Raw genomic sequence first — 25,221 nt, 5'->3', positions numbered from 1 at the left:
GTGTTTTCTCAAGCAGGTTAATGTTCCTGGTAATTCTTACTCTGGAGGAAGAAAATGCCAATTAAAAAATGCTGCCTCCTAGGAGCCTTTCCTTTGGCTTCTTCATGTATTAAGGTAGTTGTCTGAAAGTCATCAAGGGAAATTAGCCAGGCTTAGATCACAGCTGATATTTGATATGTGTAAATTAGGAGCACCACACAATATTCCACTGGCCAGTTTTGTGTTGCTAGGAAACGAAAGGTCAGGGAACATTCAAAGGCCAGATTATTCCCATCCCCTGGTAAATTCACAGGGTTCTATTCATTCCAAATTCCTTACTCCGTGGGTGCTGGCTGCAAAGACTCTCTGACCCGACACTTATAGAGACTAACTGTGATTCAGATCGGAGCCCCATGACACCAGCCTCCCTGAACTCTGATGGTGGCTGAATGCTCCAATTTTCCCTCGCCTGGAGATTCAAGTAATGCTACCTGCTTGCCTTAACATTGAACTGAGGGCCCAATTTATACTCAAGAAGTCCAGTCAACTTATAGGCAGGGAGCCAATGGTGTCATCATGAGGGCTCCCAGAGTGTGACTGCCAGCTACCTTTAAGATAACCAATTGTGGCCAGCCTGATAGGATCTATTAAATATTTTAAATGGCCTCTCTAGCTCCAAGCTTAGAAACTTAGCTTATAAAAAACTGCACTGACCCTTTATATCAGCACTGAAATGTTTCATTTTGCCACCTGGCTAACTACAAAAGATTCATGCCATGCTCTTGGAAGATGATCCAGCTTTATCAGATATAATCAATATATTAGCTACTCTACGTGTAAAGACCTTCCAACTAATTTCCTCTCAGGCCTAAACAGTCTTTTTCTGTAGTTGGTGACTCTGAGGTCATATATTTAAAGACAATCTCAGTTGGTCCTGTTGCATCTCTCTTTGCTGTTCTCTTCAAAATTTACTCTCACACACCGGTCTTGTTTTCCTACTCGTTTTTATATTAGAAATTCAGGTCTTGTCTAGAAGACTGTACAGGTAACTGGAGAGCAAGTAGAATAAGGAGATTCAAGTGAACCTGATCAATTGAAAAGGGGAGTGATTTCAGTCAGAATGTTTAACACAGTTTGGTAATTGTTTGCTTTTGTTAACACCTTCTTTACTCACATGCCTGAAACATAGTTTGGAGAAAAGATTCTGTTCCAGATTTAACACATCCTGCCTCTTTAGCAGCTGAAAAATCTCCCATTGCACTTCTCTGGTGCTCCAGTGAGACCACCATCAAAAATAAGACCTGATACCTCTAAGGTAAAAATATACCAGGCAAAAAACAAACAACAACAAAATTGTCCCTTCCCCAACCCAACCCTCCCCCCAAAACAACAACAAATCTTTCATGATTTATTTATACCTCGTGTAACCATACAAAATGGCACACACTCTTCCCCCCAACACCCCACTTTGCCGGTAACCCTTATCAATACCATTTCTAGAGCAACAGTAACTTAACTTCATCTGCCCAGCGGATTGCGGTATTCACAATTTGACACAGATGATCAACTACAGTGGTAACCATCTACCACAATAATTACCACAATACAGCATCTGTGACGCCACCAGAATTTCTTATTGTAATGTAGGAAAGTATTGTGATCTCAGATACTGCAGCAGGATAACTGTTGGTAAATGCTGACTTTTTAATGGAAACTACTGAATATTACCATACAATGCTCTAGACAAAACTGTATAGATTACTTATCTGTCCAAATTCCTAGTCTGTTCTCAGTTCAGAGACAAGCACACAAGACAACACCTCATTATTAGCCCGATCCAATGCTCCCAGAAGTCAACAGAAAGACTCCCACTGACTTCAGTACAGGATCAGGCCCTAAATTACTTAAAATTTCCTGTGTAGGGCCAGATCCTCTGGGGCTTTAAACTGGCATAACTGTTCACGTCAATGGAGCTTTGGCAATTGATTCCCGTAGAGTTTGTGACCCATAGTCCTTTTGATCTTGATATCTTAACACAGAGTTCAGTCCTTCTTAGTTATATGAAGGTATAGATCTACTCCGTTAAATAATTTGTTTTAAAAGACAAACCTGTGAGCCCAGATTTTGCTCTTACTGCAAATCAGAATTTGGCCCCTTGTTCTTTCTAAGTAGGTTTGCTCTGTTACACCTCTAAAATTTCTGTTCATGGAACCTACAGCAGGATTCAATATTAGACTCTTCATTTTATCATTAGCCATCTATGTGCATTTTGATTACTGACATACTGAAATGGGTTCTCTTGGGGCTGGATGGCAATTTGGACCATATATCCGTGGAGTGAGGGATATTAAAACTTGTCTTGCAGATCTACACAGATTACATGGATCTTGGATGTGGAGTGCAAGAGTAAGTAGGGCTACATGCCTGCCCACTCTCTCCTCACAGCAGGTAGTGTGTTGGCTTTACCCACTTTACTCACTTGCCAGCACAGCTGAGCAAGTACAGGATGGGTAAAATGCTTGAGCGCAGGATTAATTTTGAAGCATGTGCTTAAGCCCCACTGAAGTCAGTGACACTTATGCATGTGCTTCAGTATGTTGCTGAATTGGGACCTTACTGATAGTATAAGCCAGCAGCAAATTACTACCTACTAGAAGCAAGGAGGTAATTTTCACTTCCTGAGTTACGATTCTTTCCCGAGGGAAATTCCTTGGGTTGTGCAAGTATGTGCCACCTCCTTAATAGGTTTCCCTGTGATAAAATTTAGCCCTTGGTTGAGCCAGAATTAGAAGTTTCAAGCAAATTCTGGTTTCTACAAGAGCATATTTCTGTTTGCTAAAGGGAATTATGCTCTGGAATTAGCTATGTAGAGTTTTTGACATATCTGCTTCAGCACTTTTAACAAAGCCACTGCTACTTCCTTTGAAAGACTGCTTAAAGTTTATGATACTGTAGTTTTGAGCCTGGACGGTATTTCTTTTAGCTGAAATAAGCACAAATGATGTGGCTGGCACTTTTGCACTGGTATTCTATCCTTTCAAACTGAATCTGGGGCAGCCATTCATTTGAGAAAGCTGATACCACACAGGATTTGGCAATTATCAGTGGCTCTCTGAAAGCGAAGGAGTTCTTTCAATCTGTACATTACCTCTCTATTTTACTACAGAAAGTTGTAGGCACTGAGATTTCCAAATGACAGTCAAATGTATTAAAAAGTGATTATTTGCTCCTTGCTTCTTAATGTAAAATATTTTGGTCTCCAGAGTACACTCTCAAAAATGCCATTAGAAATCCATTGTTTATTCATGTAATTACACTACACATAGATAGTTTTTATGGGTGTTAGCTGAGAGATCACTTATAATAGCACACAGAAATGAGGAATAGATAACATGATGCTGGGTGTAATTTAGGGTAAACTTGCCCTATGGGCTAACCAAGTGAAGCACAGTGGGATATAATACGCAAAGGTGTATTTGACAATCCATGGGTATAATAAACTTATAGGAATTTCTTGGTGCCCTGAGTCATTCCCATATGGAGAAGTTTCTCTTGGCTTGCATGCAACAAAACCAGTAACTTCACAGCACCAAAGACAAGAATAAAATATTTATTACATCATTGGACTGGATAACAAAATTCAGGTGGCTGACATAGTCATGTGACCCTAAAGAGTTCTGCATTATTACTTTCTTATCCAGTCAGTACTTCCTGGTGCCAAAATCTGCTGAACTGATAAAGCTATAACCTGAAAGAGATGCCTTAGCATAGATGAACTCAAACATATTTTGGGCAAAAAGTATTCTGCCAGACTCTGATTAGTCACACAGGTACAACTCTACTGACTTCAAGAGAAAAACTGAGAATTTACACCTAGTAAATTCCGTTTGGTATAACAGAAATCAGAATCTGGCTCATTGTATCTCAAATATTCAGTCTTTAAAGTGGAATAGTGTTGGAGGAAATTTTCATGCTTTTTAGGCCTGTAAATCACTCCGCAGAAATTTTAGAGAAAGGGAAACAGACAGTATAAAGGTAACAAAAACCTGCTTTAAGACACGCCCAGAGATACCAAGAAGTATTCCCGAAGTCAGACTACATTATTAGGTGAATGTAAAATAACTGAAGCGTTGCCAACCCTTGTGATTTTATCACAGTAATCGGTGTTCTTCTTAAAGTCCTAGCTTGCTTGCTTATGGAATCCTGTGATTAGGAGAGAAACTCAGCTTCCAGTGCAAAAAGGAGAAAGAAAAGTAGATTTCTAGCCTCATGGTGGAAGAGAAAAAGCTTTATAATGTAACCGAAGTGCACTGTAAAGTTTCAAAAATGAAAAGACAAATATAGACAGAAATCAAAATAGATTTGGCGGGGGGGGGGGGGGGGGGGAGAACTCCTGATTTTTACACCAAACTCATGCTATTGGGGACCTGACTCATGATTTTTAAGCACTTAGGCTTGGCAATATTGTAATTATTAGATAAATACTGTGTGACCTAGCTGTACAGGAAAAAAATCTAAATTACCATTCTTATAATTATTTATTTTGCTTCACTTGTTGCAAGGTGGCCAGGTGCAAGGCTCTTAACTATAAATTTATGACAAAGCAAATGCAAAATGAAAAACTAATATAACCCCCCAAAATATCCAGTCATATGTTACTAACCATTTCTAGCAAAAGAAATGTATACCAAACATATATGATACTCTACCTAACAATACACCACTTAGCATTTTATATGATCAAAGCACTGTTCAAGCATTGACAAATTTTCATGACACCCCAGTGAGGTAGATAAGCAAGTATAACTACAGATGGGGGGAAACAGGCGCAGCTCCTTGCCCAGACCATATGGAATGCCAGTGGTAGAACAAGGATTGCAAGTTAGAAGTATCCTGCTTCCAAGCTTCATGTGCAGTTCATCACACCAGATCTGTAATGGGAATTTAAGCTTGCTCCTATTGAAGACCATGGTAAAACGCTGAGTTCAATGGTGCAAGATCAAGCCCATATACTTTAAAATCGGTTTACAAAAATTTATTATCATCGTTTTCTCCCTTAAGATTTTCTTCAGGCTGAATGTACAATCATTACCTTCTTGCTTTCCTATCTTAAGGGCCTGATCCTGCCACATGCTGAGCTCCCTCATCTCCCTCTGTAGCCAGAGTGAGAGTGCTCAGCACTCAGTAGAATGCGGCCCACAAAGCAGCACCACTTTTACACCTGTTAAAAGTTAAAAATAAACTCAGCTAAAAAGGCAGGTTCAAATGTAGAGGCGTTAGAATATCGCCTCTTTGTTACTACTCCACATTCTCTTTCATGCAAATTGCTTTGCCTCTGCTCCAGTGAAGAAAGAATCATCATTTCAACAAATGTGCCCCATCAGGTTTCTCCAGTAAGACTGCAAAATTCATTTAGACTTGTGGGTGCTCGTATAAAACAGACTTATGCAGCAAGCAACTCATTCTACTTTAATACTTTCCATTTCACCCTCTGGCTTTCTTGTGGGCCATAATGCAAGCAAAGCAAAAATACAGATGTGCTTTATATTCTAATGTACAACCAGAACAATTTGTTTCAAAACTGCTGACGCTTAATGAGGTGCATATCTGCTTTTAGCTATAACTATTTAATGAACTGGCTTGATAGGAGAAAGGATATTTCTGTACAAAACACAAAGCATCAATGCAGCACCACCCTCTCTATCCTTTTACACATACGCAGCTCAATTTAAAATATGTGCTCATTTATTTTCTGCTTCTTTTTCTTTTTTTTACCAATCAGTCCTTTCAATCATAAAGGGAATATCCTTGCCAAAGCAGTCTGTGTGGATATACAGCTTCCTTGGCATTAACAAATATGATTAGATTAGTTATTTATAAACTGAGTCAGCACTTACCCTCTTTAAAAGAAATGGCAAGGCTAGAAACATTTCTAATATAGTCTGCAACAGCAAACTCCAGTCACCTACGTGTTCTCCCTCTACAAGTCCACTGAGGCTCCAGCACACAAGATGAAAACTTTTTAAAACCTCAGCTCAAACAAACCCCCCTACCTTTGAGGCTTTTCCCCCCCTTCAGTTTTTGTCCATTGTGAAAGGCTGCATCTTTAGTTGTTGCAGCTACGCACGCACGCACACACTGACCACCGAGACACACAAAACAGGGCTTTCTTCAGCTTGCTGGTATTTCAAGTCATTCATGTGATATCTTTGGCTGAGCTTGTTTAATTCATTCCTGCTGCTACTCAACGGGAAGTCACGCCTAGCAAGGGTTGGCTCGACAGTAATCACTGCAGATACTCCCTGACCAACAGTATACGAGGGCTAATCTCACCTTATGAATATCAAGAATGTAAATCTGTTTCAAAGCCAATGGATTCCTAGACCTTCAGAGAAAAAATGCAACAGGGACATAGCATAGCCAGGGACTAAGAAGCTTTAAAAGTTTTTCCTAGAATACATACTCTGCTCTCCTGTTGTGCTTCTGGAGCATTAAGGATAGCTATTTATCATGGGCCATGCATATCTTCTTGGTGCCGTCACCATGACGATATGGTAAACAGGATTTGAATTTCGATCTAGCGATCTGGGGGTGCTTTGGGGGGAGTGGGATTGAGGCTGGAGAATAACTTTGCAAAAGTACAATGTTTTGATCCGTATACCTGCAAGAAAATGTGTACATAACTGACATAGCACACAAAGAAAAAAGAAAAAAAAAATTGGCTTGATGTTTATAAAGGCAAACATTCCACACACATGATCTGCATGTGTGATTGCGCAAATGCACTTCACGCACATAAAAGACAGTGATAAAATGATCAGAAGATGTAATAACCAAATATCAAAATGTATTCCAATGGCTACAGGGCATTTTCAAATCGTACGCAACAATAAAGCTCTCTGCTACTAATAAGGCAACCCATCTTAATGAACATTGGTTCAAGAAAGCTGAATTATCCACACAATAAATTGCAGTTGGCAGTCAGCCAACTTCCGGCACGTTCTGGAGAAAAGGCTGAATTACTTCGACATCTCAAGGCAGCTTTACTCAGAGGTATGGACTGACGGACAAACCCTCGGCAGCAGAACTATTGTGGCTGCACAAGGAGGGAGCAAGCTTGTTGGGAGACTACGCAGGGGACGGGCACCACCTGTGCAGCACACCTGCCACTGGATGCATCGTCTCGTCCTACACAATATGGACTGCAACAGTAGCTTCGGAACTGTACTGTTGCTGAGCCACAGCTATAGAAGAAGGGTCCCCTACCTCCTCTCCCCAAAGGAGTTCTTCAGTGCCCAGCCCCGTTACGTGAGCAGTGTGTCAGGAGAAGGTACAGATGGACACGCTTCACAGGAATTGATTTTGAAACAATAAAATTCTGAAAAATTCAAGGTCTGAAAATGGAGGTAGCCGAATTCAGCAGCATGTCAGCTGGACAGGATGCCAGGCCTAATCGTGGCTTTCTAAGAACAATAACGCCTTATGAGTAAGTGGGTGATTTAGAAAGAATAAATAGCGCAATAAGTGGTTGATGCGTTTGTGCCAAAGGATATACGGCTGGATGCACAGGCTGCATTTTTAGGGAAACTGTTGACTTGTCCTTCAACGAAGTCAGCTTACCCAGGTATTGTGAAGTTTTACCCAGACCAACACTTACTGTTGTCTTCTAGCATAAGGACAGAACTGTCCAGGTGTTTGGTATCTGTTATGAGCCACAATATCATCAGAACATCCATGTCTCTTGAAGGACTTCAGATGTCTCCAGAGTGAAGTGAAGATCCATCCAGATAACACACTCTCATGAAGAGATAAGTATGTTTTGGAGCAGCTATACAACATATGTGGGCCATGAGGCTACATTCAGGTTTGGTTCCCCTTACCAGAACATAAGTCCATTCAGTGGCCAAACTGGTTTTGTTTTCAAATCCAAATGATATTCTTGGTTTAATTTAAATAGGAACGAGAACAACAAGATGAATAATGAGCCTGTCATAGTTCCCAGTCAACCTGGAGCTCTGACCTCTCCTGGTCTTCTTCAAGTGCCCCCCTCTCAGGTCTTAGGCTATCACCTCTCTCAGGGTTGAACAACACAATTCTCCCACTCTCAGACCTGGCCTTGGTCTGCAGTCCCCTGGTATTAACTGTGATTACCTCAGCATGTCTAATATATTCAGTGCCTGTGTTATGTTCCTCCAGGAGCAGTGACCAAACAGTAACCAAACAGCATTGTTAAAGCACATTATTATATATTAAGAACAAATGCACCAGAGAGAAGAGATTTTAAAACATTAAAATGGACTACGCACATGTCTAGCTTCTACATGGGGACCCCGGTAGGTCTAACCTTCCTATAACACCCCCTATCCTGAGACCTTTTAAAGAGGTGGGTGGCATAATCTATCCCCTTTAATTCACAAACCAGTTCACTCCTGTGTCCTTTAGGGAGAGTGTCTTTAAAAGATGCTCAGCCTTTTGAATCATCCCCCTGCTCTGAGAACCAGTCACTTGTTAACTGTTTATAGCCTCTGATCTGTTAACTCCCAGCACTGACAAACCAAGGTTTGCAACTTTGCTGGACACAGGATGTAGGATTTTCGAAACTAATAGTTTTCCCCACTGACATTAATTGGGTACCCCAAGTGCAGTAAATAATTGGTTTGTTTAGTTTATTATAAATAATTGCTTAGTCCAGTAGTTAGGCAGAAATATGGCAAAGGTAGACCAGAAGAAAATCACAAAGAGAGCAGATTTCACTGTTTCATCTGGTTTTAGCTAAGGCCTGATAACTAGCAATGATGGTACTTGTTTGTCATAATGTAAAAAAAGCAAGGTTTTCTAGGGGTTTCTTTGTCAGAGCTTTTCCTTACCCCTCCTGAATCACACCATGATGGGAAGGAATCTCCTAGACTGGATCCTGTTGTAACTATTTTGGCCAATTCTTATAACAGTATTTCAAGTGCACACTGGAGTTTTCTTATCTGGGAGTCATTGTGTTGCCTTCCTGCTTGTTTCTCCAACAGTCCCCCTATTAAGCTAGATCAATAAATTCACTCAGAGTAGTCTAATAATGCAATATAACTATACAGTAACCTCTCTTCACTGACTAGGTCACATACTGTATTCACAGAATTATTACATATCAGTATTCTTAGTTTATTACACTGCTGCTCCAAGTCTGCCACAGAACCGTATTCCTTTAGATTCACACAGAAACCAAGAAATCTTTTGTTGCCCATTGGGACTGGATTTTTGAGCTGCACTTCTATTTGGACATTTAGATCTAAATTTTCCCAAACACCCTCAGGTACTGCAGATGCAATATTTCACCCACAAATAAATGCAAATAGCAGTAGGCTCAATTATTTGTGGCAGCAGTTGTAGCTGTTCAGAAGCCTAATCAAACTTGGTGACTGAAGCAAACAGGTAATTAGGGTGCAGTATTAGAGGTCAGTTTGAAACCCAGTTTAAAAATTAATATGCCACAGCCTGTCATCTAGTTCATTGTGCCCAGGGGGATTTCACCCAAGCTGGCTGATTTAGAACAAGATCCTTAAGAAAATAATGGGGTTTTTTGAGGATGAAGGTGATGTGACCATGTTTCTTTGTACATGTGAGAAAAGACAGTTACCTTTCCGTAACTGGTGTTCTTCGAGATGTGTTGCTCATGTCCATTCCATAATAGGTGTGCGTGCTCGCCACGTGCACCGGTGTCAGAAGTTTTTCCCCTAGCAGTACCCATAGGGGAGCGCCCCTAACAACCCCTGGAGTGAAGCCTCCATGGTGCGGTATAAGGGGTGCTGCGCGCTCCCCCCACCCACAGTTCCTTCTTGCCAGACAACGCCAACAGGGGGGAAGGAGGGCGGGGTGTGGAATAGACATGAGCAACAAATCTCAAAGAACACCAGTTATGGAAAAGGTAACTGTCTTTTCTTCTTCGAGTGATTGCTCATGCGTATTCCACAATAGGTGATTCCAGGCTATATCTTTTGGAGGTGGGTAGGAGTTCACAAATTTCTGGGATGGAGCGCTGCCCTGCCAAACCAGGCGTCCTCCCTGGTCTGGGAGACGATCGCATAATGAGAGGTGAAAGTGTGAACTGAAGACCATGTGGTGGCCCTACAGATGTCCTGAATGGGGACATGGGCCAAAAAGGCAGCTGACAAGGCCTGAGCCCTAGTCGAGTGTGCCCGCACAACTGACGCCGGGGGATTCCCGCCAGGTCATAGGTATGGATGCACGAGGTGATCCAGTTGGAGAGCTGCTGAGTGGAGATCGGCCAACCTTTCATGCACTCAGCCAAGGTGATGAACAGCTGCGAGGACTTCCTGAATGGCTTAGTTTGCTCCAGGTAAAAGGCCAGAGCTCGTCTCACATCCAGCATGTGGAGGCAGCGCACCTCACTGGACACATGGGGCTTAGGGCAGAGGACCCGCAGGAAAATGTCCTGACCCATGTGGTAGGCAGAGACCACCTTTATGAGGAACAAAGGATGTGAGCGGAGCTGGACCTTATCCTTATGGAATACCGTGTACGGGGGCTCAGAGGTCAGGGCCCGGAGTTCCAAGACCCGCCTAGCTGACGTGACCGCCACCAGGAAGCCTACCTTCCAGGAGAGGTGCGACCAGGAGCACATAGCTAGCGGCTCAAACAAGGGGCCCGTGAGGCAGGCCAGCACCAGGTTCAGGTCCCACTGTGGGCCTAACGTACGGGAAGAGACGATCCAATTCCTTAAGGAATCGGCCAGTCATAGCATGGGAGAATACCGTGTGGCCCTGCACCAGCAGGTGGAAGGCCGATATGGCCGCCAAGTGCACTGATGGATGAGGGCACCAGGCCCAGGGCCCTAAGGTGAAAGAGGTAGTCCAAAATTAGCTGGATCGGGGCAGCCACAGGGGAAACCGAGACCACTTTGACAAGCAGACTCGGTGTGTGGAAGGTCGCCTACTTTCCAAGAGGATGCCCTGAACTCCTTCCGAGCATGTCCTTTCCTTCCGGCCTAACCATTGAGCAGCCACGCCGTGAGGTGGAGTGCCGCTAGGTTGGGGTGGAGGAGGCGGCCCTGGTCCTGGGAGAGCAGGTCCAGGTGGGACGGCAACGGCCACGGCGGGGCGCCTGCCAGGCTCGTGAGGGTCCCGTCCCAATGCTGCCTGGGCCACGCCAGGGCAATCAGGAGGACCCGGGCCCTGTCCATGTTTATTTTTTCCAGGACCTTGCCTATCAGCGGGAGCGGGGGGAAGGCACAGAGGAACCGGCCCAACTAGGACAGGAGGAAGGCATCGGAGATAGCGCCCCGTCCCAGCCCACCCCCCGGAGCAGAACCGGGGACAGCGACGGTTCTGCTGAGCCACAAACAGGTCCACCTGGGAAACTCCCCACTCTCGGAAAAGTCTGTGCACCACCTCTGGGTAAAGAGACCACTCGTGCTGAGAGAAATCCCTCTCAAGCGATCCGCCTGCGAGTTCCAGGCGCCTGGTAGGTGGTAGGCCTCTAGGCAAATGTCGTGGGCTATACAGAAGTCCCACAGCCTGAGGGCTTCCTGGCAGAGGGAAGAGGATTGGACCCCGCCTTGCCCGTTGATGTAAAACATAGAGGCCGTGTTGTCCGTGAGAACCCTGACCACCCGGCCCTCCAGGTGCGAGTGGAAGGCCATGCACACCAGCCGGACCGCCCAGAGCTCCTTGACATTTATGTGGAGGACCAGGTCCTGCAAAGACCACAGACCTTGGGTTTCAGCGTTCCCCACATGGGCTCCCCACTCCAGGTCCGATGCGTGGGACACCAGTTCCACTGATGGGGGCCTGCCCCTGAACGTGACCCCGTGGAGCATGTTCCCCGCGGAGAACCACCATCGTAGAGAGGCGATCACCGGTTCGGGCACAGTGAGGACTTTGTCCGTCTTGTCTCTGGCCTGGGAGAACGCCGAGGCCAGCCATAGCTGGAGGGGCCTCATCCTGAGTGTGACCCAAGAGCTGGAGACACGCTCTGGCTGTTGTCACAGGAAACCCTGTGATTCTGTCAATGATCCCTTTCAGGGTCTCGAACCTGTCCAGTGGGAGGGAGGCTCTGGCTAACGTGGCGTCCAGGACCACCCCGATAAACTCTATGTGTTGCACCGGGACTAACATGGACTTGATGTCGTTTACCAACAGGCCCAGAGTGGCGCAGCTGGACAGAAGGAATGCCACATGATCCCACACCTGCGACCAGGAGCTGCCCTTGACCAACCAGTTGTCCAGATAGGGGAAGATCTGGACCCCATGGCACCTGAGGTAGGCCACCACCACCACCGACATACCCTTTGTAAACACGCTGGGTGCAGTGGACAGGCCAAACGGGAGGACCGTAAACTGGTAGTGTTCCTGCCCAACCATGAAACGGAGGAAGCGTCTGTGCCCCTCAAATATATGAATATGAAAGTATGCATCCTGCAGATCGAGGGCAGCGTACCAGTCCCCAGGATCCAGGGAGGGGATGATGGAGGCCAGGGAGACCATACGGAACTTGAGCTTTACCATGTACTGGTTCAGGCCTCGCAGGTCCAGGATGGGCCTGAGCCCCCCTGTGGCCTTCGGGATAAGGAAATAGCGGGAGTAGTACCCCTTGCATTTGAACTCCGCTGGCACCCTTTCCACCGCTCCTAGGCCAAGGAGCCGCCCCACCTCCTGCTCGAGCAGAGCCTCATGAGAGGGGTCCCCCAGGAGGGACAGGGGCTGAGGGTGGTTGGGTGGGAGGAGTAAACTGGAGAATGTAACCCCGGGAGATGGTGTTGAGGACCCATCGGTCTGAGGTCAGCTGCGACCATTATGGGAGGAAAGCACACAACCAATTGGAGAAGGGAAGCTTTACCGTGGGTGGATCCCGGATGTGAACTGGTAGGGTGCCCCCGGGCGTCCCATCAAAACCACCGCTTCCCTGCCCCTTTGCCCTTGGAGGACCCAGGCTGGGGGGCAGGCTGAGACTGCCTCTGCAGGCGCTTCTTATAGTCCCATGCCTTTTTGTAAGGGGGCTCATATTTAGAGTGGGTGGCCTAGGCAGGAGCCTGCTGTGACTTAAACTTAGGTTTAGCTGGAGCCGGAACATAGAGGCCCAGAGTCTGAAGCATGGTGTGGGAGTCTTTCAGGCCATGCAGTTTTATATCCGTTTGTTCTGCAAACACAGCCTTGCCATCAAACGGGAGGTCCTGCAAGGAGATCTGTGCCTCACTGGACAGCCCAGAAAGCAGGAGCCATGACGCCCTTCTCATGGACACAGCAGAGGCCATGGACCACATGGCCGTGTCCGCCACATCCGACACTGCCAGCAGGGTTGGCCTGGCAGCCGCTGTAACCTCCTCCACCAGCGATTTGAACTCCTTCCTGCCACACTCCTGGAGGGAGTCCTCGAATTTGGGCAGAGAGCCCCACAGATTGAACTCATACCGGCCCAGGAGAGCCTGATGGTTTGCCACCCCTAACTGGAAGCTCAAGGACGAATGAATTTTTCTCCCAAATGAATCCAGCCTCCTTGAATCCTTATTCTTCGGAGTAGGGGCTGGTTGGCCCTGTGGTTGACCGACTCGACCATCAGGAAGTTAGGAGCAGGGCAGGTGTATAGGTATTGATGTCCTCTGGCAGGCACAAATTACTTGCGTTCCACTCTCTTAGAGATGGGGGGGCCAATGAGGCCGGGGTTTGCCACAAGGCATTTGAAATTTTTGCCACCCCTTCGTGGAGAGGCAAGGCCACCCTGCCCAGTACCGAGGCGGATAGAACGTTAAAAAGGGAGTCCGAGGGCTCCTCCTCTGAAGGTTGAGGTTTGAGGCCACCCTTTTCAATAGCTCTTTGTGGGCTTTAGAGTCCTCCTGCGGGATGGAGGGAGGAGGGACTGTAATCACCTCATCAGGGGAGAGCGAGGAGGAAGGTGCTGTACTTTGCGTGTCCACCGGCACTGGAGGGTGCACTACCTGGTTGCTCTCCAGGCACAGCACTGAGGATGTACGTCCCACCGACTCCTTCCTCGGAGGTTGGGAGAGGGAGGCCAACGGCCGGTTCGAAGCTCCGGCCACCGAGCGAGCCCCCAACGGGGGCTGTGTCGGGGGCCACGATGCCCACTGGTACCACTGGGCCAGCCACGGGGCCCGGTGCCACTGCACCTGCTGTGGCACCGGCAGAGCAGGCTGTTTGGCCTGGCTGGCCTGACCCATCGATGGGCGGCTACGCAGGGAGGCCGGGCTGACATACGAGCTACTGCTGTCCCTGAACTGGGAAGATCGGCGGCGCCGGGAGTGGTGCCGACCCCAAGACCGTAACTCCAACATGGAGGAATGGTACCGCCGGTAGCAGCTGTTTTGCGATCGGCTCTGGTGGGTGGATCCGCAACAGTGAATCGCCAGCTCTCAATGCCCGGGGCTGCGGGAGCGGTGCTGTAGCGGGGTCCTGGAGCAAGGTGACAAATGGGAACTGCGTTGACGTTTGTGTCGTGACCGGCTACGATAGCCCCTTCGAGATGAGGACCTTCGGCTACATCTGCCTTGGTCCCGTCAGTGTCCGCTCCTCAAGGCAGAGCGGTGCCCTGAATCTCTGTCAAACGGAACCCAGACAGACAACCTGGTGGGAGTTGATGGCGACCCACGTGGACTACGCATGGAACGGTCGCTGAGTGGCAAACGGCGTCAGGAACATTCCCTTGACCGAGACCGAGTCGGGGGTGACTGCGGAGATCCCAGCGGTGGCTTGCCTCTGGACTGCATGGACATCACGTCCCGAGCCACCTGCAGGGCCTCTGGCGTGGAGGGCATCCGGACATCTGGGGAAGCCTGCTCCGAACGGGCCGGACTACTCCGCTTGACTTGAGTCAGAGGCCTAGAGGCCAATGGGGGTTGAGGACTGCCCAACATGGGTCTAGTCTCTGTCCAGATTTACCCCGGTGCCGTGGTAGAGAAGGCCTCTTCTTAGCCTTCTTGGTGTGCCCCATGGACGAGGAGTGGTGCTGACTAGTAGATGGCGCCAGAGGGTCGCCATGCACCGAAACCGCGGTGCCCTGTGCTGACTTGAAGCGGCGCGCCGGAGTAGATGCCGATTCCATGAGGATAGCCCGGAGCCTGTCGTCTCTCTCTCTCGGTCTGAAGCTTAAAAGGCTTGCAAATCTTGCAGCGATCACTGAGATGGGTTTCACCCAAACAGCGTAAACAGTCTGCATGCGGATCACTCACTGGCATCGGGCGCCTACAAGTGTCGCACGACTTAAAACCTGGGGTGTGGGGCATGCCCCAGCCCGGGCACACTAGCTAAACTAAACTAAAACTAATGGAGTACTAACTACAGGTCACATATACTGAACAAACAAGAGTTCTGGGGACAACCTACAGCAAAGCTGGAGCAGAGCAGTTCTGAAGCACCTTCACTGGCGGCAAGAAGGAACTGAGCGGGGGGGGAGAATGCAGCGTTCCTTATACCGCACCATGGAGGCACCACTCCAGGGGTCACTAGCGGCGTTCCCCTACAGGTACTGCTAGGGGAAAAACTTCCGACACCGGTGCAAGTGGCGAGCACACACACCTATTGTGGAATACACATGAGCACTCGAAGAAGATGACAGGCAGAACCATTTTGCACATGCAGCAGTCTGAAGAGCTCTGACTTGGGGAAGTCATAGAGAAGACAGTTACAATAGTCAAGGTAAGAAGAGATGAAGGAATGGATGAGGATTCCAGAAGAGGGGAAGCTGAGACAATGACATACGTGGGCAATGTTTAAGAGGTCATGCTAGACAGACATAGGGGATTGCAGAGGAGCAGGAATCTGGTTAAGAATTATGCCAGTGTTACAGACAGTAAAGACAAGTAGCAAGTCTGAATTAGGAAAGGAGACTGAGAAGATGGACCTGAGTTTGAGAGTGCTCCTCCTGCCCAAGAAACAAACTTCAGTCTTTGAGACATTCAGCATAGAAAGTCAATAACCTAAATTTCCATGGATCAGTCTGAAGACAGAGTGAGTTAACAGGAAGGAGTCATGCTAAAGGCATTGCATTGGAAGATATGTACAACTGTGAACATTATCAATTGAGATGGTGGTTGAGGAGCGTAAAGGTACAAAAGGTACAAAAATGAAAGATGGAAAAGAGGAAGAATGAAACTTTGGGATTCTTTAGAGCAAGGGCCTTCCTACAGAGGAGAATTCACCATCAGATACAGTGTATGAGCAGTTTGATAGTTAAAAGTGGAATCACAACAGGAGGAACCGAGAGACACCTAAGTCATTGTGGATAAAGTTCATCAGGATGGAAGGAAGCACAGTGCTCAAAGTTGCATTGAGGTCAAGAATGAGGGAGAAGGACCCTTCATTAGCAGAAAAAATTAATTAATCACACAGCATAGAGCAGTTTCCATGCTATGCCTAGAGCAGAACTCAGACTGAAAAATGTGAAAACAGATGCACTGATTGTTTAGGGTCTCCCAAGAAAGATGAACAGGACTCTTATTCTTCCATCTACGGCTTGTTTGCTGAAATGCCTTAGGACAAAAGGTTATGCACTCTGTGTGCTCCCTTTAGGGAGTAACTCTAATGAGGGCAGATTCTGCTCTGATATGTAAATGCCTAGTGGTTTGCTTCATTTAGTGGATTGTCCTTGCCTGCCTCTGTAACATTTGATAAAAAATCAACTTCTTAATCAACTACAACTTCAATAATTGTTACAAATTATCAAATCTCTTGTCCACTATTAACAAGCTCTGATGGATAGCACAGAACATGGAGTATTGCTATTGTAATTTTCTGCTTTTCAAAGTTTTGAATTTTATCTTCCATCTGTCTGATCTCCTTTACTAAGGAGTCCAAATATGTGTTTACTGTACTGAAGCTCTTAATCTATTGCCCTCTGGAAACATCACGGACTTTCTTACTAATGGATGTAAGCTGTGTGTACTAAATCAAAAGGGCAACAAGTGGTTTAGGAAGGTTTCTCTCCTTTTTTATCATCGCCTCTCTGATTCTCTCCTGTGCCTCTTTCCATAATGCAGTAGTGTTTCAAAAGGCAGCAAAAGTAGCTATGTCTCCTTTTATACCATTCATTACTTTACAAACGCCACATATGCTAAGTACCATCATTATTTAAAAGGTGACTTCATCATTATTTAAAAGGTGTTACTTCTTTATTTGCTTACCTAGAGTAGAAAGTAGGAGCAGAAACAATACATGACAAGGACAGGTACTGTCACTAAGTTCTTGTTCTTCCAACCCTTGTTTCTCCGTCTTAGCAGCTAATCTAAATAGCTCATGCAGTCAAGTCTACCTATCAGAGCTTGCAGTCTGACTCACATACATGACATCAATTCCCTAGTAATGCAAGCACAAGGCTAAATTTTCTTTTAGCCAAGCTGTCTTGGAGTTACACAAACTGACACACCTTTCTCAGCCAATATAAATCATGCAGTACTTTTTTTTTTTTTTTGCAAAGGAAAATCACCTGACAGTACCAGTTACAAAGGACCCGAACCTGAAGAAGTTATACAATAGGTTACAAGCAGTTTTCAGGGAGTGGTTGTCTTCGGAAAATTCCTATTTAAAAAATGTCAATCGAAGTGTAAATCCACTGAATTCAACTGAGTTACAGGGGTAAATCTGGGTAAGTGGGGCCTGATCCTAATCTTACAACAGTTTAAATGAGGACCAACTCCAGTGACTTCACTGCAGTTACACTGATGTACAACCAATAGAAGTGACATGGATGTTTGCCCCACTAAATCCAAAGTAGATCCGAGGGAAAATAAGACCAGAACAACTCCTCATATCATTTTGAAATTTGCAATCTCAGGAACTATAAATAATAAAAGCCCTGCTTTATAGTGACACATTAATCAACTTCCTTTTCTGAAAAAAGTACCTTAAATTCAGCCTACACGATTTTACTCTTTTTCACAAAAATAATAGTACAGAAATAAAAAAATGAATAAATAGAAGTGGTTTTATTGAGACACAGGAGGAAAAAAAGCCCGCGCACAATGGGTTAAATTTAAAAACAGTAATTTCCTGACATTGATTTTTGAACCTTAAACTGAATGGAAATTGCCATTGTCAGAAATTTTTGGGTGCCTGCCCCTCCTCTTTTCCATGAAATCTTGTATGAATTGGCACTGCTAGTTAGAACATTTTTGACTCCTTTCTTAGTAACTAAGCCATCAATCTAGTTCTTCAAACAGGGCTTACTTTTCAGCAAAGTCATCTTACATTGATTTAACTTAAATTTACGATCACAGCAAGGCAAAAAGAAAACTAGGGAATAAACTCTTTGGAAACAAGATTTTGCTGATTTTGTTTATTAACACATTGAAAGGAACTATCTAGGAAAGGAGTTCCCAATCTGTTCCCACACATTATCCCACAACTAGCTATAGCCTCTTGCTGAAGCCTAGGTTCCAGAATTCTTTATAGCAATGGCCCAGACTCCTTCGCAGTTGCTAATTTTGAGAGGATTTTTAATTAAATGTATGCAAAGATTAGTAAAATATGCTGCCATCCTAAACTTGGGCAGGCTAGGGTAAGAATGCTGGGTGGAGAGGACCGGGTGGGAAGTAATGGGGTGCTGGATGGGAGGTACTGGGGGGTTCAGAGTTGTAGGTGGAGGAGCCTTTAAGATGATTCAGGATGAGAGGAAAAACTACTTACTTTGGAGGTGGTACTCAGTGAGCTCCCACTCTCCTTATTCCCACTCTTTTCCCCTAATGTATTCCCCCTCTCACCTTATCTCTGTCACTGGCAGGCTGAGGAGGGAGGGCTACACAGGGCCCTGTTGTTCCCAGACAGTGGTAGCAAGAGGCAAGGAAGGGGGCTGCCGAGGACTCTCTGGCTCCCCAGCGGGAGCTGGAGGCAAGAGTGTTTGTGCTCTCTTTCCTGGTGGCAACAGCATTAAGAATTGAAAGAGCCATGCTGGCAAAATACAAGGATCATGCACAAGTGATGCAAGCAACATAATGCAATGAGACTGATCCTTGCATCATTCATCTGTGGTCTTTGCACTTTTGCTGCTGTTGGGTGGGGCTTGCTCAGGGCTCCTGGTTGCAAGAAGATACAAAAGGGCCCCTGTTATTCCCAAGTGGCAGTAGAAGAGGGGATTGATCAGGGCTTTGTGGGTCCTTGCAGCAAGAGGGGGAATAGTCTTCTCAGATGCATGAATCCCGCCCTGAGCAGTGCTGTGACTTGACTAAGTGGGCCCTTGACTAAGTGTGCCCTCACTGGTCCTAGCCAACAGCTACATACGAAGCTGAAGGATTTTTATGTTTAGATTTTGGCCTCAGCACCCTAGAGGCCCCAAGGCTGAGAACAGTTGGTCTCGAGATGCACTCAGAGCCAGCATCAGGCCATTTCCCCACAATGTCCAGATATTGCATGGGTGGCGTCACAGACACATCATTTGAAACCCCACAGCCTAGGTTAAAGTTTTCCCCTTATAAAGAAAACTTGAAGGACAGTTAGCAGCTAACACATTTTAAAGCTCTGGGGAAAGACAGCCATAAAATCTTCAGTGGAATCTAGCCAACTTCCTTGATGTTTTACAGTCCTGATAAATCAGACACTGGGGTTGTCACAAGACAGTGTATTTCTAGCTACAGTCTGCAGACTATACTGTGAAAGCTTAACATTTGTTAATGTCTTTGCCTGTTGCAATTTCAACATTAAACATCACACCATGATGGGCAAATAAAAAGGACTACTTTGACATTTTAGGATCAGGGTAGCGTTTGACTCCTAGATCTCAAACTTTTTGATTTCCGAGAGGGCCCCCCATTCCCATACTTGCCTGGCAACTTGGTACACTGAATATTAACCTCTTTGAAACATTTTTTTTTCTCTTTTAAGTACTTAAGTGTCTCAGAACTACAACATAAGAACAAACATGACTTCACCTGGTATTTTACAGAAACTGAAAGGTTAAGTGGCAGATGATAAAGAAAATACAGTGAAGCAAACCCCGCAAATTACTGGATTGAAAGTCATAAAGGAAATAAACAGTATTTTTAAAAATTAAATTGTAGTAAGCAGAACAGCAATAGCACAGTGGAACCTGTACAAGTGACCATCTTTATTTCACAATTTCCTGCTGTAAGAGACTGTTACTGTAAAATCCCCAAGTGTATTGAGTACAATTCTGCTCCATCTTTATTAGAAGACCAACATGGTGAGGTAAGTGATTTTTGTCAGATCTTTGGGTAGTCACTTAAAACAGATTTTACTGCGGTAATGATTATTCTAGTTGTATACAGTGCATGTGAAATAGCTTGCTACGAAAAAACCCAGACACAAGAGCTGCAGAAGTCTGGAGACTTCTCCAGAACCTGCCACCATTTTTTGGAGTCATTTGTACCTGTGAAAGTGAATCCAAAATGCTACTATTCTGATTTGCATAGGTGTAAATGACAAGATATGGAGCATTGGGCCCTATGTACTTGGAAAAGCAACTCAGATAGCGTTTTAAATCTTACCTTCTGCATATTTGGCTTGATACATCGAACAAAGAAAGGATTAGAGGAACTTAATGTTGCCATTAAGGAATGCAGTGAGTCCTAAAACAAAGGTAGAAAAGAAGACAGTACTTTATAAACAGCTTTTTTGTAAGTCCTTCACTTTAGCCCTCTCAAAACTAAGCATTGCAGGCAGGCCCTAGAGCAACACCTAGTGATCTAGATTAGAAATTACAACAGTACAAGCTTTTCCATGAGAGTGTCAGTTATGCTAATCGAGATACAGGTCTTAACATGTGAGGTGACACACTGCTCTGTTGTTTGCCCTTTTGATTAAAAGTACTGACAAGAGTTACTAATCAGCATGAAGACAGCTCTGTTTATAAAGGTACACCATCAACTTGAAAATCTCATTTCTGTCTCAAAATGCTGAACCTGTTGTAGTTACAAGTAACACTTAAGAATTCTGTCCTGCATTGTGATCTACATATGTGCATTGCTGTGCCCATGCAAATCACAATGCACAATCCAGGCATAAGATAACATTGTTACTGAAAGAAGTTAGCAAAAATAATCTCCCCTCCTCCCATTTTCCCCCAGTTTTTCTATTCTGTGCATTTGACAGCATTTTGTGTATATTCGGTTTCATTCTTTCTCCTATATGGAGTCAGTTTCTCTCTTAATGAAAAGACACTTATAAGAAAGATACTAAATCAACAAGGGCACAGAAAAACCTAGCTCTTGAATTTCAAAAGTTCTTTAGAAAGTAACATTAAAATTGTGTTTAAAGAACGCTCTTTCAGAAACTAGATTTTTTTTTAAAAATCAATGAATAAAATTCACATTGAGAGTATATCTGTAACATATGTACTTTACTAAGTGTAGCTGTAATTTAACTTAACATACACTGTATCAGAGGCATGTTTCTCTATTAAATAAAATTCCTAGAATATCCTTAGCAAGAAAACATCAAGTTTACAATACTCACTTAAAAAATAAAACAGATTACATATATATTGTGTAATTATACACACACACCATTTTTTCCTCAGCACTAACAGAATTCTGAATGATAAAATACACAATATAACATAGATTATCTAATGTATTATTACCTCATCTAATTGGAAATAAAGGTCGCCAATGAAGTCATCATCCCTCTTCTGACATGTATTGTTTACATGAAAAATTCCCCCCTTCACTGAACTTTCAATTGAATGTTCCCCCATTCTATTCAAGGAGATACTGAGCTGTTTTTAAAAAGAAAAGGAGTACTTGTGGCACCTTACAGACTGACCAATTTATTTGAGCATAAGCTTTCGTGAGCTACAGCTCACTTTATCGGATAACCTGAGGTGTTTTTGTAAATCTATTACAGTGGGGGCAAAGAAAGCAAATGCTGATGCAATTTGAAACTTGACCATTATTTCCAGTGTGTCTGGTTAACCATTGTTTGCTACAGAACAAAGAGGGCAAAAGAACCAAGCAGCAAATATTATATAGAAAAGGCTCCAGCTTCTAGCAGTAAAATAAATATTTACCTCTTGAAAAAATGTAAACTTTATCCATGCTTACCCTGTGTGAATGCTGTATTTCAGGACAACTTGGATAACCCTGTTGATCTCTGACAATAGAGGATAGTGCTCATGGCAATCACTTTGTAAACGTAACAGGGAAGGCAAGTGAGCCTGAACAAAGGTAGGCTGATGATATATTCCATTTTCACATGCAGCTCTTGACTGACCTCATGAGCTGCTAACATCCTGGACTCCCACTGCCACCCAAGTCAGTGGGATAGGAGGCTGCTCACCACACCTCATGAGATCGGATCTAGAGACTACTCTGAATCAGGGTCATTACAAATCAATAACCAGGTTGTCATAATGAATCTGATACCGTCACCAGTTTTATTCCTTTTCATTTTAAACTTCTGAACAAATCATGTGGTGTTCAGGGCCCCTGAGGGCGAGGAGACAAAGAGAAAGAAGGGGCCTGATTCTCCCTTGCCTTACACCTTCTGTAGTCATTTACCTCGGGCAAAGTGAGTGCAAAACACTGCTACTCCTATGCGGTAACATCTCACGCTTGCTTTGCCCAGGTGCAAATGACTGCAAAGGCAGCAGTGAATCAGGCCCTCAATGATCTGGAGAGCTACCAAGGAGGGTAAGGAGAATGAGCTACTGCAGCCAATGGCATTCCACAAAGGGGTGCTGGGTACTACTCAAGGGTCAGGGCCATTTCTCCAGCCTCACTTGTGTATGCAGCATGCACCAACCAAGGGGATGCAATTCTCCTTTTCAAAGGAATAGCAGTGTGCATCTCACCATATGTTCCCGAGGCTGTTCTGTCCAACACAGCAAAAAGGCATCAGAGCAGGATTTTATTCTTAATGATTCCACTAGCAATGGGCTTGATTCTGCTCTCGTTTGTACCAGTATAAATGTGGAATAACTCCAATGCAAAGGAGTTAATCTGAATTTATACTGCTGTAACTCAGAGCAGAATTTGGATCCATCTTTCTTTAAAATAATCACTTTCAGATGAAAACTTATATGCTGAGTTTCAGCCCAAGGGAATTGTTAATGGCTGAGTTATAAACCCTGAGTAGCAGGGGAGGTACTTTGACTGGACAGCTGCGAATGAGAGACTCGAAAACACATGTGTAGCAGAATGGGGGAGGCAGGGGCTCCCCAAGAGGTGGCAGCTAGGTTGATGGGAGAATTCTCCCATTGACCTAGCACTGTCTACACTGGGGGTTTGGTCAGACTAACTGCATCGCTTAGGGTGGTGGATTTTCCATACCCCTGAGCGACGTAATTATACCAACCTAATTTCCTAGTGTAGACCAGGCCTAAGAGTAGTAAGACTGTGAAGGAACCAATGATAGAAGTGGAAACTGAGCGAGATGGGGAGTAAGAACAAGACAAACACCTATGAAGTATGCCGGGTCTAGTCCAGGGAGAGGCCAACGCAGTTAAAACAAGACGGACAAGTCAATGAATGGGAATGAAGATGGAGGTGCTGTGCAGGTCAGCTTCTTCCTGAGGCAAACATTGTTGATTACATGATTAGTGACTGAAGTTTCATATGGGAGGAGGCAACATTTTGGTACGGAAGATTTTCAGCATTTTAAATCTCCAAGGGACATATACGCCCAGCCCAGCCACTCTGAGTCTTTGTTGACTACTGATTCTTTATCATCTGTCAGTTGCTGACAGTAGAGGAGAGGACATATTAACCAACCTTGAACTGCAAGCTGACCGTGGGTTTCCGGTGTTTGCTTCCACATTTAAGGGTGTCTTGGTTGTTGCGACTTGAAACGTGTTCAAACAGATCATAGATAAAATCAAGTCTGAAATGGGGAAGGAAAAACCTTTACAAAATATCCCGAGACACCACAAAATTTACCATAGTACAATCCTGAGCAAGCTTAGCTCCTTAAAGAAAAATAACTCCTATTGACTCTCCAACAACAATTAGCCACCGACCTTTCAGATGTATCATTTGTGCAATGAGACCAAGAAAAAATAGTCCAAATGCTACACACTACATTCTCAACACCTCCTCTTGGAAATGAATGGCTAGATCTTATCTTTATCACTTTTTACTTGATCGGCATTCAACCAATTGACCTTAATGGATGCTACACTGGAGTGAAGACCAAGAAATAACATTTCCTGTTTACTTTTCACAAGGGTGCAAATAACTGTGTGTGGGAATTTAAGCTTCAGCACTTAGTTGTGGGAGTTGTATGTACATTACAGAGAACTACAGGAGGCCCCTCACACCACTTTGACAGCAACATAACCGCTGACTTGAATGGAATTGTTCCTGATTGATACAAGGGTAAGTGAGAAGAGAACCAGGCCCTATGGCTTTAACTCCCCTGTTGCATTTAGCTGCATATTTCAACTGGAAGAAATGTGACCTCAGGCATAACATGAAAACATAACATACAATTAGGGATTTATTAAAAGGAAAAAAATTTAAAGCACCTAAGGGATTTAGGAGCAGCACAAGTCCCACCGACTTTCAGCAGGATGTATGCACTTAAATCCCTGAAAATCTCCCCGCAAGTCATTTACTACATTGCTGTTGTTATTATTTGTGCTATTGTAGCACTAGGAGCCCTTGTCACAGACCAGGACCCCACAGAGGTTGGCACTGTACAAACAATGAACAAAACGATGGTCCCTGCTGCAGAGAGCTTACAGGCCTGATCTTCAATTCCGTGTGCACCCAAACTCCAAGTACAGTAAGGGTCAGGAAAGTGCAAGGAATGCAGAATCAGGCCTTATGAGAGGCGGGGGCTGGGGGGGAGGTGGGGGAGAGACAGAGGAATCATACCTACGTTTGGTAAAGCACCTTAAAAATATGAAGTATCCTGGGCCAGATTCTAATACATTTACTCACACTGAGTAGTACCTTATTCCTCTAACACATGCAGTGCAATCATTAGGAATAAGGTACTCTACCGCCTGTGTGAGGGTATCAGAATCTGGCCCAATGTGAGAGAGTAGTGGTATTATATTTGGAACTGTACACAAGAGAAGTTTATTAAGTGCCCATCTCCTTGGCCACTTGTTTGTTGCTCACTTCTCCTCAGTCCAATCCTACATTGCATGTACTGCTCTCAACTCCCACTGAAATCGGAGCATGTGGCACCTCCCGGGATCATCCCACGATGCCAGTGCACCAACATACCTGCTTTCACGTAACAAGTTTAGGAGATCATCTCTGAAAGTATCTCTGTTTTTCTCTAAGATTCCCCTGACATCATACTGGACCTAGTGAAAAGCAGAACAGGC

General features: G+C 44.8%; 1 protein-coding gene across 3 annotated transcripts in view; it reads right to left on the bottom strand.

Annotated features, from left to right (window-relative positions):
- MYO10 (myosin X) overlaps positions 1-25,221 on the bottom strand; it is a 275,484-nt gene that overhangs the window by 62,461 nt on the left and 187,802 nt on the right. For all 3 annotated transcript variants that reach the window (XM_043540239.1, XM_027829665.3, XM_043540240.1), the window contains exons 17-19: positions 25,118-25,200; positions 23,657-23,765; positions 20,435-20,515 (exon numbers count right to left, since the gene is read on the bottom strand). In XM_043540239.1, coding sequence (XP_043396174.1) covers positions 20,435-20,515; positions 23,657-23,765; positions 25,118-25,200 — 273 coding nt within the window. The remainder of the gene's footprint in view (positions 1-20,434; positions 20,516-23,656; positions 23,766-25,117; positions 25,201-25,221) is intronic.

This window comes from Chelonia mydas, chromosome 2, assembly GCF_015237465.2.
Source record: "Chelonia mydas isolate rCheMyd1 chromosome 2, rCheMyd1.pri.v2, whole genome shotgun sequence".
Classification (NCBI taxonomy): domain Eukaryota; kingdom Metazoa; phylum Chordata; order Testudines; family Cheloniidae; genus Chelonia; species Chelonia mydas.
Note: the sequence above shows the minus strand (reverse complement) of the source record. Positions and strands in the feature narration are given on the sequence as shown.